The sequence below is a fragment of the Hakea prostrata genome, chromosome 5 (assembly GCF_041222555.1).
Source record: "Hakea prostrata isolate BN-2017 chromosome 5, UWA_Hpros_2, whole genome shotgun sequence".
In the NCBI taxonomy this organism is placed as follows: domain Eukaryota; kingdom Viridiplantae; phylum Streptophyta; class Magnoliopsida; order Proteales; family Proteaceae; genus Hakea; species Hakea prostrata.
In genome coordinates this window covers 7,019,702-7,034,545 of record NC_142604.1, presented here as the reverse complement: position 1 = coordinate 7,034,545, position 14,844 = coordinate 7,019,702, and the positions used below count along the sequence as shown (strand labels likewise).

Genomic DNA, 14,844 nt, shown 5'->3' with positions numbered 1-14,844 from the left:
GCACGTCAAATCAAGGGGTTACGTGAATTTGGATTCTTGATAATATATAGAGCCACGTAGATCAAGCTCTTACCTTCTCCAAAAAGCGACGTACCGGATTCTACAGGAAAGCTTCAAACAAAGTCAAAAAAATATGGCCTCGAATCTACACAGGTTCTAGTCAGAAAGCCATTTAACAAGACAATCAAGTCTAGCTAACAGAATTCATCCCCCAATTAACTAATTAAGATGATGTACTTATCTATCTAAACAAGATTCATATGATTCATCGTGAGGCTTCATTCACACCCAAGTAATAATGGTTTTAGTATGAAGATGAAAATGACCTAGACTAAGCCATCAAAATAAAAATTTAACTACTTTGTTCATTCTAACATGCATATCGAGTGTTATCCAAGTGTTCATCATGGAAAACTTGATTTTCCCACCTTCATGAATTTGTAATGAATATGTCCAACTGAAATTTTTATTGGGATATATCTTTCTACGACAACTTATTGCCGAACCCTATTCATTATTATTTCACTAACTGTTTTTTGCTTTCTTTGTTAGTGTGATGAACGAAATAAAAAGAATATGATGATAAAACTTCAGACAAAAAGATTAAGAAATTGGAGGAAATCAATTGATCAGAACCACTTTTGCTCGAAAAATTGTAGTATTGCCTCCTATCAAAGAGAAAAAAATAAAAAGATTATTAAATTAAGGAGTTCATGCAAGCAAAGGGACATACACATACAAGTACGGAAATTATCCTTGAGCGGGAGAACGCTTTTTTGGAACAATGCGGAACCATCTCAGTCTTGATCCTAATATAGATACCAACCTGTTGATGACATTCCTCTGTCTTAATGATCCGAACATGTCAAGTAGCAACCAACTAGGAGTCGCTAGATGTTCAAGAAAAAATGGGTGCAGATGATCACCATGTTTGCTTTTCTGTCTAATGCATCCAAAACAACTAGCTTTCTAGATTATCCCGGTGGAACCCTAGAATTTAAGGGTTAGGTTTTGTGGAAGGTTTGAGCAGCTTATTCCAAGGTTCAGTTAAGTGGATCCAGAAATAAGAAGAGAATGTCAAAACAAGTGATCTCCAAGAACATGTCCCTCGCATGGAAGTTTCATCCACTGTAATCTCCTTGAGAAAATTTGTCCTCTGCATAGAAGTTGGCTGAGACCAGGGGGGCAGAGCCAAGATTGAACATGGAAGGGGGCGAATGTATGTGGGCCAATGTGGGACCCACTGTAGGTCCCAACTCAAAATATATTATTATATTTTAATGTAGAGTCTACATTAAAAATTAGGTAAATAATAGAAAATTGCGTGAGAGTAGAGAGAAAAAAAAAATATAAAAAGGGGGAGGGGGAAACCGGGGGGGGGTTTAGGAAATTTCCAAAGTTTGCCAACTACTTAAATATTTTGTGGGACGTGTGAGGAAAAAAAGGAAAAAAAATAAGAATAAAAGAGGAGATTCATGAGAGAATAAATAAAAATGAAAATAGGAGATAATATATAAGGAGAAATTCATGGATCGTGTTTTTTTTTTTTTTTTTTATTTTACCTTTTATTCCTTAAAACTAGGGATTGAATGATAACCATTAAATAGAGATTATGAATGACATTTGTACCCATCATCTTTATCTTAAATTTTTATTTTTAATTTTTGGAGGGGGCAAATAATGGTATTTCACATTTAAAGATAGAGAAATAAGGGGAAAAAACAAGGATATTTACAATTTTAAAAAATCCGGGGGCCATGGCCCCTCGGGTCCCAACGTGGCTCCGCCACTGGCTGTCCCTTCTTTCGTTTTGAGGCTCCATCTGTCTCAGTGTACTCCAAGAACACCTGAGAAACAATAATAAACAAATGATCAATAATCATAGTTTCTTTTACTAAGCCAAGGACTCAATAAAATAACTTATAGTTAAAGAGACCTTAAAAGAAAAAACCCAAAACAGAGGAGAACTGCTATCTTGTTAAAATGTAAAATAAATAAAAATTGTGTGGTCTCCATGCATAGGAAACATTACATGAAGATCAATATATTTACAATAAGATGGAGCACCTTCCATGTTATTTATTGTATATTATGAAAAGGAAACACTGACAAATCTCTTAAGTCTGGAGATTTCAAATATCTAGAGATTTCAAATCTATAGACTTCAAATCTATGGAGTTATAATTTAAAAAATTAAGTGTTTGGTTGTGGAATGAAATCTGTGAATTCATCCTAAAAATTTATTTGATCGACATGATTTTTGTGAATGTACAATTGTATAGCTTTTTGAAATCGGTTTTTCCCCTTTCCCATAAATCTCGGTTCACCTTTTACACTAAAACGTGAACTTCCCAACACGTTCATGAATCTAGAGATTTGAAATCTCTAGATTCATGTAACCAAACAGGCCCTTAACCAACCTTCCCAACACCTGGAATGACCACATTAACCAGATTCCCTGCAAAAGCAAAAAATTGATATTTATCTTCAAGTACCAAGTTAACAAAATGAACATGGAGGAAGAAGAGGAAGATGAGGCAGAGAGAGAGAGGGCAGAGCAAGACGGAAAAGTATTATGGGATCTTCTCCATGTGGGTTAAAACTTGATTTCCTATAGTGAATGTGGTACTAAAAAAGGCAGTCAAAACAAAAAGATAAATGTTAGGTTTTTTATTAAAATCTATATTATCTGTATATTAGGTTTCAAAATTAGTTTTTGTATTTTTTTTATTTAACTATTTTGTTAAGTGTGTGGGACCCATGAGGTAAGGGTGGTAATGAGGCATTATGAGTAAAGGAGGCCCTTCATGACCTTGGTTATGAGGCTCTTCATGACATTGGTCATGGGTCTTAAAGGTCTTGATCATGATGGTGTGGTGGGCTTACTTGAAGGGTGGAATTTACTTAAATTCTAACTCTTGACCATCATTCTCATTTCAACTTCATGGCCATTACCCTGGGGGGTTAAGGTTATTGAATGGATTAAATCCAATTCATTGCCATAAGAATCTTAAGGGGTGTAAGGTGAGGTTTGGGCCTATATAAACCCAACATTTCCTTGCATGTGGTGTGCAATTGAAACACTCCTCACTCTCACATTATTTGTATTACAAAGTTAATTTATTTCTTTGAATTTGTCTAAGTGTTGTGCTCTAGCTTTTGGCTCCTTGAAGGGACTAGAAGAACTACCTCATCTTCTAGTTGGAGGTTTTTTTATCTTGGAAGTGGTGGTGCGGAGAACCCTTGGTAGTAGGGTGCATCAATTACCTTAAAGACAGCACTCAACGTGTAACTCAACCTCATTGCGGTGTTTCGTTCGGTTGCAACTTCAAGCTCTCCTGATTGGCTAAAGATCTTCATCTCTCAATTGAATTGCAATTTCATTTTTGTGTGTTTGAAGAATTTGTAATACAATTACCCCAACCTCTATTCATTATGTCTTCATACCCCTCGTCATACCCCTCATCATCCTTCAATTCATCGGGATTAACAACCTCTGTTAAGCTTATAACCTTGGTCGGTAGAAGACTCATCATAATCTTGTTGCTTGAATCAATTACCTTAAACTTGTTGGGGTACTGAGTCGCGCTACAAAGTACGGGTAGAGTCAGACTCCTTGAACCTTTCCTCATTAGTGTAGTTGACCGCCCCATCATCCATGTCCCAAAGGTCGACTTTTGGAGCTACCTTTTATATTACACATTGGACTTTTGAACTGGCCATGTCCCTTATCCTGGATTCATGAATGCTTAGAGAACTCGCCTATAAATTCTCATTGGCGGCGGCCAAACCACCTACATCCACTTAGGTTAGTCTTTGATGTGCACCACAACTAACACACCCCAACTAACACACCCCCCACATTCCTTGGGATTAGACTAATTAAGAGCTTTGCTCAACCTTACCCTTGTGGTAGTACTATTACCTTCATATACACCCTAGAATTGAATAATTATAAATAGTAGTACTGAACCAGTCTTCCCATGACTTCGCTTGTACCCTTTGAACCTAATTCAGGTATTTAGCCTCTTCACATAGGTATGGTATCCATCATGTGACCCGATGATTAGGCATTAACCACATTCATGTAGATGCAATACACAAATTTTTGACAGACATAACATTTGTGAACAAATCAGCTTGATTCCATTTTGACTTCACATAATCGATAGCTATCATTTTTTCATCTATCTACTGTCACACAAGATTGTGTCTAAGGCGTATATGCCTCCTTTTACCATTGTACACCTTATTCTTTTTTAAAGATAACAATATGTCAACATGGCTTCCCCCCACATATCAAGTAGTACATTAGAATTCAACAACATGGAGTTCATCATCTCTTTAAGAGATCTATTTTTCCTTTCCGCTAGCCCATTTGATTCCGGTTGGTACGGAGCGGTCTTTTCATGGATTATTCCATTTTCCTTACAAAACTTATCAAGATTAAAATACTCAGTCCCTCTATCAATTCTAAGTCTTTTAATCTTCTTGCCAAGTTGATTTTCAACTTCCGTTTTGTAAGATATAAATGTCTTTCCGGCCTCATCCTTTTATTTGAGCAAGTATATCATGATGGTATATCTAGAATAATCATCTATGAAGGCGATAACATAGTTGTTTCCTCCCCTTGACTCATATGACTTATAGTCACTTAAGTCACTATGGATCAATTTCACAAGATCACTCTTTCTATCCATAGTCTTGTGAAGCATTTTGGTAAACTTAGCCTCCACACAAGTTTTACACTTGTCCTTGGGAGATTCCATCTTATCGGTGATCATCCCTAACTTGTATAGTTTAGTGATTTATTTCACACTACTATGCCCTAACCTACCATGCCACAAATCAAAAGAATTAAACAAAACTACAAAGTAAACAGAATAAGAACTAGACTTTTCAATTACAACATTTGAAACACTAAGAACAAACAAATCCTCACTAAGGTATCCCTTTCCCACAAATACATTTTCATCATTTGAGCCTATGGAATAGGAAGAAAATATTATTATTTTTTTCAGTTTTTTCCCTTTTTGAACTTACAATCTTTTTTGAAATGGCCAACATTTTCACAAACAAAACAAGCAAATTTCTTCTTCTTAGAAGACTCATCATAGTCTTGATGACTTTTCCTCTTCTTCTTTTGCTTGTTGGTTTCCACCAAGCAACCTCTGTTCATCGGATTAACAACCTCTGTTAAGCTTATAACCTTGGTAGTGTACCATCTTGAAAAGCAAGTCTCTGCCATGGTTCAAACACTCATCAATGATCCCAAAGACTGGAGGACTAAAGCAAAATCAAAATGCGAATTCTACAAAAAGTTTTAATGAAACCCGCTTTGTATTATAACCAAAATTCAGAGTCGAAGAAGCTTAGACCGTCCATACTAATGTTATAAATGGCAATTAATGCTTACCCGCCGCAACATCACCTGCTGCTGTGCTTGCTGTAATACACTTTCCTGCTCAGAAGCACCCTGATTTGCACGTTTGACAAAGAGAGTTCTATAACCCACTTTTAATCCATTAAAAATTGCACAAGCTCTGTCAGTCAGTCCCAGATCCTGATACACACAAAATGCAAAGCCCCTGGAGTTCCCTGTTTTCATGTCCTTGGCAAGTTTAAAACCACGAAGAGGTCCAACTGATTCTAGCAGTTCTCGTATCTGTGATTCTGTGAAATTGTATGGTAGTCCACCCACATAGATGCAATCAGGATTCTCAAGTAAACCAGCAGCACCTGGTGTTAATTCAACAGCAGCTAGGTTGAGGTTGGGATTGGGTTGAGTTGGCCCAAATGCTTCAGCAAGAGAACGGTTGTATTCTTTTGGCCTCCTCACCTTCAACGGTGAGCCCTTTTAAATAAACAAAAATCAGCTTAAACAAGTCAAACTATCAGGTCAACAAAAGACATGCAAAATTGAAATTATTATATTCCTCATAGCCAAGATCTCTGAAAACCAATAACAGATTAGATATGTCCAAAATATGGATAAAAAAACTGAGAGAACAACAAGAGCAACTACCTCAAAACTAATACCATCCAACGCCAATGCATTGCTAGCCTCCTCAACAGATCTCATCTCAACAAAAGTAACCTTCCTCTCATGGTTAATGTGCACATTAACGACAGGATCACCTGGTAATAACAAGGATCAAAATCTATAAATTATCAAAATAACCAACGCAAGTGCAGGGAGCACGGGTCCGAAGGAATACAAACCTGGCCCAGCAGTTCCTCCAATTGCAGCCAAAGCCTGGTTGAAGAAAGTCGCCACTGACTGGGAGGAAAAATACATAAAAATATAGTAACCACAAAATTCAACCTTGCATAACCTAGATTTTTTTTTTTTTTTTTTTTTTTTGGTAAAAGCATAACCTAGATCTTAAGTTCTAAAATTTCAGTAAGTTAAGCAATGCTTTCAGATAAAGAACTGACAAACATGATTCAAAAGATTGATGCTTTCAAGACTAATTATGCAGATAAACTGGAAGTGACAATAGTAAGTATAACAAAAAAAACACAACAACATCCAGGCTAAAAAATAGCAGAAGACCCATATAATCCTGGAACTGCTTTTTATGTTCCACAAAGACTCACCAATATGTTACAAGGCAGTCAACTATCTAGCTTCTTTAAACCCCAACATCTGAAGTTTCAAATGAATGAGATCTTGACTCTGACATTTATAAGACAGAAGCTTTGGAGGATCTAATTAATAACTCAAAGCATTAACACTGAATGACTGTTATCCATTCTTTAGAATAAAAATGGTACTAATTTCACAACTAAACTTATTCCAAAAGCAATGGAAATAGGAAAACACATTCACCCATTGTTAGCATAAAACAACAAAGTGTCAATAGAATGAATCACCTGTTCATTTGTTGTTCGAGGAAGGCCACCAACAAAAAGCCGCCGAGCATTTCTTGTTGCCTACGATTGCCCCCCGCGCGCGGGGGGAACCATCATCAGCCATCAAATGCTTCCAAGATAGGGTGAAGTACTAAACCACTAAAATATTAATACATCATACCTGCGGATTCATTGCCTGAGGATGCACAAAAAGTGGGGTTGCCAACTAAACACATCCAGAGCAATGAACAACATCAATTATCTAATACATTATTATAAACATCATCAAAAATGTGAAATAAATAAACTAACCTGTCCAGGAAACGGTAACTTATTTGGAAACATTCCTGGGATGGTCGGAGCTGCCCCAGTCAATTGACCTGCAAAAGCAAAGTAAATTAAACAGTGGAAAAAAAAAACTAATTATTTTGATTATGAGTAACAGATCATATTCACCTCCTCATCTGCACAAGTGCTCAACAAAATAACCATGCCCTAGCCTCTTGTAATCAAAAAATTATCAAGGAGACGAAATGAATACAGTATTTTCTGGTACAGGAGGAAATATTTGTAAAGACTACCAAAACAGGCAATAGTAGCCGATTGATGACGAACAAGAACCATCAAACCGGTGCATTGAATCCTCCTTGTACATAAAAGCTACAGAAGTCGGCTTACAACAAAACATACACCAAAAAAAAACAAAGAAAACACCAAAAACAAGAAACAACCAAAAACCACTCTCAGTTTCAGAATTCATTCATGAATAACCTATAGAGAGATGGTAGCCTTGACTTCATTAGTAAGATTTATAAGTCAAGGATACCAAAAAGGTAACGCTTCGACATATCTAACATGTACATTCCAAAAGTAAACTTGTTCATATTGAAAATCCCGTTCACGCCTTGGAATCTAGAACAAACAGAATCACATAAAAATGAGGAATCCAGAATCCTAAACAAGAACAACATGAAAAGAAATAAAATCCACAGAAGGAGAGATCGATGACTTTAAATAATTGATCAAACAACTCCTCACCAAAAGTAGATCTAGTAGTAGATTATAAAGTTCTAATGCAAATAAAACCGTTCAGATGGAAATAGGAAGTGCTTGACATTGAAAATGATCAATCTGAAACAAGAAACACGGACAGACACTGAATTAAAGAAAACAAGAAAGATAGTTAAAATTCTGGGTAGGCCACCAGAATCTATGCTCTTACTGCTTCTTTCTTTGATCAGATTCGATCACTAATGGAACTTGCCGAAATCACACTCGCTGCTCTTACTCAAAAACCGAACGAACAAAAACTAACAAATAACAATATCAAAACAATTAAAAGGACTAATCAAGAAGAGAGAAATTCTACACTTCAAATTCTCGGTAGGCCACCAGAATCTATGCTCTTACTGTTTCTTTCTTTGATCAGACGATCAGATTGGATCATTATGGAAGTTGCTAAATCACACTCGTTCTTACGCAAAAACCAAACTAACAAAAACTAGCAAACAACGATATCGAAACAATTAAAAGAACTAATCAAGAAAAGAGAAATTCTACACTTACACCTTCGTCTTGGTCTACGTATTCTTCTCGTCTCACCTTGAACGCTCCGGTTTTTTTATGTTTCAGATAATCTAAACGAACAAGTGCATTTTCCGAGTAGCTTACAGCTTCTTTAGCTCACACTTGTTGAGCTAACAAAGAGCTCTCTTTCCCCCCGAGAACAGCTATAACTGTAAATGAAGAGGGAGGGAATGGAATGATTTGTTTTGAATTATATAAAAGTACTTTATACAGTAATTTACAGGTGCCTCCACGAAGTGAGGTGTAATTCTATTTTATCCATTAATCTCTTATATTTCACATACATCCCTTCTCAAACTATTTTATTTTTGTAAGCCAAATTATTAGTTTATTACCCGTTACTCGCCACCCTAGCAGCTTGGCAACTCTACTCCATATAAAGTATTGTTAGGAAAATTTTACCTTTTAATGATATAAAAGGGATTTTTTTATGGGGGTAAATAAAAAATGATGCAATAGTGGCAACCTTGCACGCTCTCTCCGCCTCTGCTAGGCAATGCTTGAACTTTCGGATTTGACCTATGCAAACATTGATCTCGTAAACTTCCAGCTCAAGCTCTAGTCCCATCAGCATAGCCTCACCGAGGCCAAATATAGCCCACAAGTAGTGATCTCATGTCTAATTTCAATAACACACAATTGTCCAATGCCAGAAACAAAGTAATGTTCTTGTTGTTTGTAAATAACTTGTTTGAAACTTACTCAAGTTATCTTTGAACCAACCCAAAAGCATTGCAGATTCAAGAGCAACAAAGATAAACCCTTTACCTCACCAACCATACAGGTTCTTGTCACAATTCAAAGCGTCTCCAAGATCTTAAATCCTAAAAATTCGGGATTGACATCTTCAATTCTAAAAATGTTCCCAACAAAGAGGGATAAAGGAATTGAACAAGAAGCTCCATTTTTGGACGTCTAAAGGAGAAGACCAAAGAAATCAAAAAAAAAAACAATGTGTTTTCGTTTCTCCGTTATTTGCCTCTCTGTGTTCTTTTTTTCTGTCTTATTTCTCCGGTGTTCAGTGGTGCTCTTCGTATCGGGTACCACTGCTGTGATGGGCTAATTTCATTCTGGGGGAGGCCTGCCATGGTGAAGCTTCTTCGATAAGGATCTTCTGCCTGCGAGCCATTGTAAAGGGTGTTTAGAATGGATTGTGTATATATAGGCCTCTGTTGAGGATTTATTAAACCCCTCAGCTACAATGACTGCTACCCATAATCTTAACTTTCCCTGATTCCTGAGATAAACTTTCAAACTTGAAATGTCATTCATTTATTGCAAATCTTTAGCTTACAGTGAGAATGATTGTCCTTCGATACGAGCCTTTACTAGATCAGGTGTTTATTCCTCTTGCTGCTGGTTCTGGATTTGACATTTGCTTCCCGTTTTTGTTAAATTTGTGCAGGTTCTTCGATCGCCTACTCTGTTCCTCTCTAAGTGCGGTTTGTTATCTGCTTCCCTTTTTTGGTGCCTAGGTGGGATCGAGTCTCCATGGCGCATGCAGGAAGATCTTCTAATGCTAGGATTTCTCGGTCTCAGCCGACCTTCTCCAAAGGTTCTGGATTTGCTTCTGGGAAGGACCATGGGTGGGGCTTGGATGGTTTCAGGGGAGGAGCGACAAACAGAGGATGGATGGACTCAGGTTTTGATCGTGTTATGACCTCTAAGACACTGTTTGGGAAAGTGATTGGGGATGTTATGTTGGCTGTTACGGAGGTCTTCCGTTTGCTTGTTGAGCTCTGGGTTCCATTAGGAGCGATCGATGTCACAATTTTTGGAAGAGACGGCGTGCGCGTGGTGTTTGCTACCGAAAATGATAGGAATGGGGTCATCTAACGAGCTCCATGGTGGCTGGGCGAGAAGCTGGTGTTGCTGTCTCTTGAGCCGATTCCCAATCTACGCGGCTGAGAACTACTTCCCCCTACCCCGGTATGGGTACAGCTCCATGGGATCCGTTTTCTTGGGTCCCTGGATCACGAGGGCTCAGGCAGGGACGTCCTCTTAGTCCCTATCTTTTCTTACTTATAATGGAGATCCTCTCACGGCTCCTCGATGAGTATAAATCTCTGAAGTTATTAAGTGGAATCAAGGTTGGGAGGGGGGCCCAGAAATTTCTCATCTATTTTTTGCAGATGATACTTTCTTATTTTACAAAGCGGATACAAAAGAAGTACTGGCTCATAAAACGGTTCTAGAACTGTTCAGTCGGAATGTTCCTAGGAGTGATTGGAACACGTTACTTTCAATACTGAAGGTTCAAGAAATTAAAAATGAAACTATTTATCTGGGGTCAAATCTAACTCTAGGAAGGGCGAAAGCCAAGACCTTGCAGATGGTGGTGGATCAAATGTCTAAGAAAATAGACAATTTGGAAAACATCTAATCTCTCATTTGCAGGAAGGGGAGTGTTAATGCAGGCATCAATTCAATCTATGGCACTCTATCAAATGCAATGTCTGAGATTTCCTAAAACAATATGCAAGAAAATAGATGCAATCTATCAAATGTTCTAAAATGGGCAACCACATAGAAGTAAACAAATGAATCTCATCTCGTGGGGCAAATTTTGTCAACCAAAAGAGATGGGAGGAATGGGCTTCAAGAAAATGGAGGATTATAATTCAACAATGTTACTTAAGCAGGGCTGGCGATTAATCAATAATCCGGAAACATTGTGGGCAAAGATTCTCAATGCCAAATATTTCAAGGATCGAAGCATCTTTGACCCTCTGGTCTCAACAAAAAAGGGTTCATGGATATGGAATAGTATCGCCAGCGTTATCCCTCAGCTAAAGATAATGGTGGCAAGGAAGATAGGGAATGGCCGAGGTACTTCTTTCTGGTTCGACCCATGGGATCAACATCACACACAAAGCATAACAACAAACCAGGACTTCAGCAGATGGTCCAGACAGGCAACAGTAGCTGATATGGCTGAAGCTTTCCAAAATCGGAATCAAAACAAGGAGATATTTCCAAATCCTTTATCTACTAGAATCCAATCTGTCTCTCTCTCAAAAATTGAAGACTCTTGGTCTTCGTTAATCTCTCCAAATGGGGATTTTACAATTAAACAGGCCTGTAAGGAGATAGTTAAACAGATGTTAAGGAACCACGACCAGCAAACTACGAAGTGGTGGAAACAAATGTCGAAATTCCCAATACACCCAAAATTTAAAGTGTTCTTTTGGAGGGTATTAAATGCAGGGTTACCAATTCGGGCCAAACTGGCTCAATGGTCAAATATGAGTGCGGATTGTGCCATATGTGGAAGATCAGAAGAAACCATATGGCATTTATTCATCTCATGTTATTGGGGAAAAAGAATCCATGAGGCAGGACCATTGGGGCTCCGCACCGAATACTGGCAAAATTCATCGCTCCTCAATCACTGTCTCTATATGCTTTCACAATTGAGTACAGACAATGCGCAATGGGTTATGTCAGTATTCATAATAACATGTTATTTCATATGGAAAGAAAGAAATGAGAGGGTGTTTCATCATAAAACACCGAATCCAATGGCGGTGTTACATAACATGAACCATTGGATTAAGGTGTTAAAGCTACAAAGGAATGAAGATAGTTATTCATTAAATATCCCAAAATATAATAACAATAGCTTTGCTTTAGATGACCTAGATGGGAATTGGTGTATGCATTTTTTGCAACCTAACAAAAATGTTTTGATATGTGCAGGGGTTTCTCACCAGCAACTAGGAGTAACAGGTTGGAGCATTAGGGTATGCAAAGACGGACACCTACGGTCCGTCAATTTTGGAATGCGGAAAATTATTGGGATGCTGGATACTATACTTTTTGGCCTATAGTTAGGCATGCAAATAGCGAAAGAAAGGGCGATAAGGGTAAACAAGATTTGGACCAATCATCATCCAATCACGAAGCTCTTACCATCCGCCTTCAAGAGAAAAGTGGTCTCTCGAGGAATTACCACGGTTAATGGACTTAGCTAATACATCAAAATACGTGACATATGTTGATTTTTCTAACCCAGTGCTAGCTCCAATTGCTTTTTGAAAAGTATGCATATTTTGCAGCCAACCAGTTGGATAGTTGTAGTAGTACATCACGTAAAATATGTAGGTGCTTCCAGCACTAACTTTTCCTTTTAATTGAAGTTTTAATTCATCAAAAAATAAAAAGATAAACCCTTTCCGAGTATGTGGCTATGAATGTGAAGGAAACACAATCGTCCTACCCCGTGCAACTTTATTTCATATTTATCATAGGAAAGGAAAAGTGTTGACCAAAAAAATATAGTACAAAAAATAACTCATAAGGCCATTGGGTCTCCCCAAAGCCTGCATAATACCATATTCTTTTCAAATAAATGCCGTATCAACCATACCTTTTATTCCATTTAAAGGGTAAGTTCCAACCAAAAAACAACTTTTACCATGTCATGTCTCCTACACAAGGTTTAAAGTATCGGTATCGAGTATCGTATCGGTCAGGTGATTTTAAGAGACGTATCATCCTGTATCGAGTATTGTATCGCTCTAGCTAATGTATTTTAATATAATTCAATGGAGAGACGTATCGAGATGTATCGTATCGGTGGGGTCAAATATGGATACGTATCGGCAAGTATCGTATAGTATCGTCGGGATACTTTAAACATTGCTCCTACATTCACACATTCTAGACCAAAACTGAAAAGTATCATACGCTCAACACTCGACAGAAATAGGCATTTGGCATTCCCCACCTACGAAATACTACTTATGTCCTAAAAAGACTTCTCATAGTCATTACCTACTTCAAAATTCCACCAAATCTTGAGATTTGATCTAGTTGATATGTGAGCAAACTAAATTGATCCTAGTTTTCTAGATTTAAGAAAATTCCCATCTATGTGAGTAGAGCCATTTTCTCATTACTTTCAAAACTTATTCAGTCTTTTCTAATTAGGGTTCATCCGGAGGATTTGAAGCACTTCTAGTAAAATAATTCTTGCATAAAAAAGTATCTATCAAGTTTTTGTTTTTTTTATTTTCCTGATGTATATATCAAGTTGGCAACTAAGAAGAAAAAAAATTATTTGTTTTTTTCATAGGAGAGAGAAGATCTAACCAATATAAAGGGGATGTATTGCATGAAGCTACATCCATGTCCATGCGCTTGGTGCTGCAAGCCCTGCAACATATATTTTTCCCTTTTTTTTTCCTTTTATTGTTGGCTATAAATTGTTCATAGCTATTGATTTAAGATATTTCATGGATTCGTGGGATAGGTTACCCAGTTTTTTTGTTTGATTCAGTTGTTTATTATTGAGATATGGGAGGAAACTGAACAAATATATGAACTAATTTGATATCAAGTAATAAAATTCATCAGTTTAACCCTTGTCTGGCTTTTGAGGCTCCATCTGTATCAGTGTACTCCAAGAACACCTGAGAAACAGGAATAAACAAGTGACCAATAATCATTGTTTCTTTTACTAATATCTGGGAAATAATTGGAGCTAAATATATCTAATGAAAGAAAATTTTTGAATCATGAGATTCACCATATTTTCCGCCATCTGTTCTCATATCTTCAACTATGTCTTCATGTTGTATTATTTTTAATATAATAAAATATGTTTCATTTTATTGGTTTTGTAAGTGCAAAACTTTTCTTAATTTATTTTAGGAAAAGTGTATTATTATATAGTCCCACATTGGAAACCGAGGTGTCGGAATCTAGGTTAATTAATAGGTACCACCTATTTAACTTTAATTTATAATAATGAGACACGCCAGTGTGTACAGTGTATGAGCGAGGACAATATACCGTCCGAGCGCGCACGCGCGGCGTGGGCTATGGGCTATGGGCTATGGGCGTTTGTGGCCCACGCACTTAGCACTGAACCGTGTGTTTTGATCAACGGTAGATCTAGGGCGATGGAAGTAGATCCATAAACATAGTTTTGATGGTTCAATATGGACCGTTAGATCATGCGGCCGAACGATCCCACGGCTCATATCTAAAAGTCAGCATTCGTATCCCTACAGAGAGGTGCACCCATACGAACAAAGTCATGAACTGTTCAGTAGAGGCACATCAATCCCTATAAAAATCTTCTAGCTTCACAACAACAGAACAAGAGAGAGAATAATCCCGAAGTCTTCTCTGTTCTTGAGTTTTGCAAGTGCTTAGCAAAACTTGAGAGATTCAACTCGAAGTTGGACTTCTTTGTATCCTGGGAGACGGTTCGCAGTACCTCATAACACCTTGATGTGAGGGTGAATTACGTCTCAAGGAAAGCGACGTTGTAACGCGCCTAGAAGTTCCAGCTCAAATACAGTGATTCTTTCTCCGTTTCCTTTACACTTCATACTCATTATCATCCTTCAGTTCATTGGGATTAACAACCTCTCTTAACCATTTTCCGGGGAA

General features: G+C 37.5%; 1 protein-coding gene across 1 annotated transcript; it reads right to left on the bottom strand.

The window, feature by feature from the left end:
* Positions 1–1,121: 1,121 nt before the first annotated feature.
* LOC149014745 (splicing factor U2af large subunit B-like) lies at positions 1,122–9,571 on the bottom strand. Its single transcript, XM_089155321.1, has 13 exons — positions 9,487–9,571; positions 7,942–8,011; positions 7,682–7,767; positions 7,168–7,235; positions 7,037–7,081; positions 6,877–6,936; positions 6,223–6,280; positions 6,026–6,138; positions 5,417–5,854; positions 3,419–3,539; positions 2,421–2,458; positions 1,796–1,847; positions 1,122–1,201 (listed from the first exon to the last, which is right to left on the bottom strand). Exons 1-13 carry the CDS (start codon positions 9,569–9,571, stop codon positions 1,122–1,124), a joined length of 1,314 nt encoding a protein of 437 aa, XP_089011447.1.
* Positions 9,572–14,844: the final 5,273 nt, after the last annotated feature.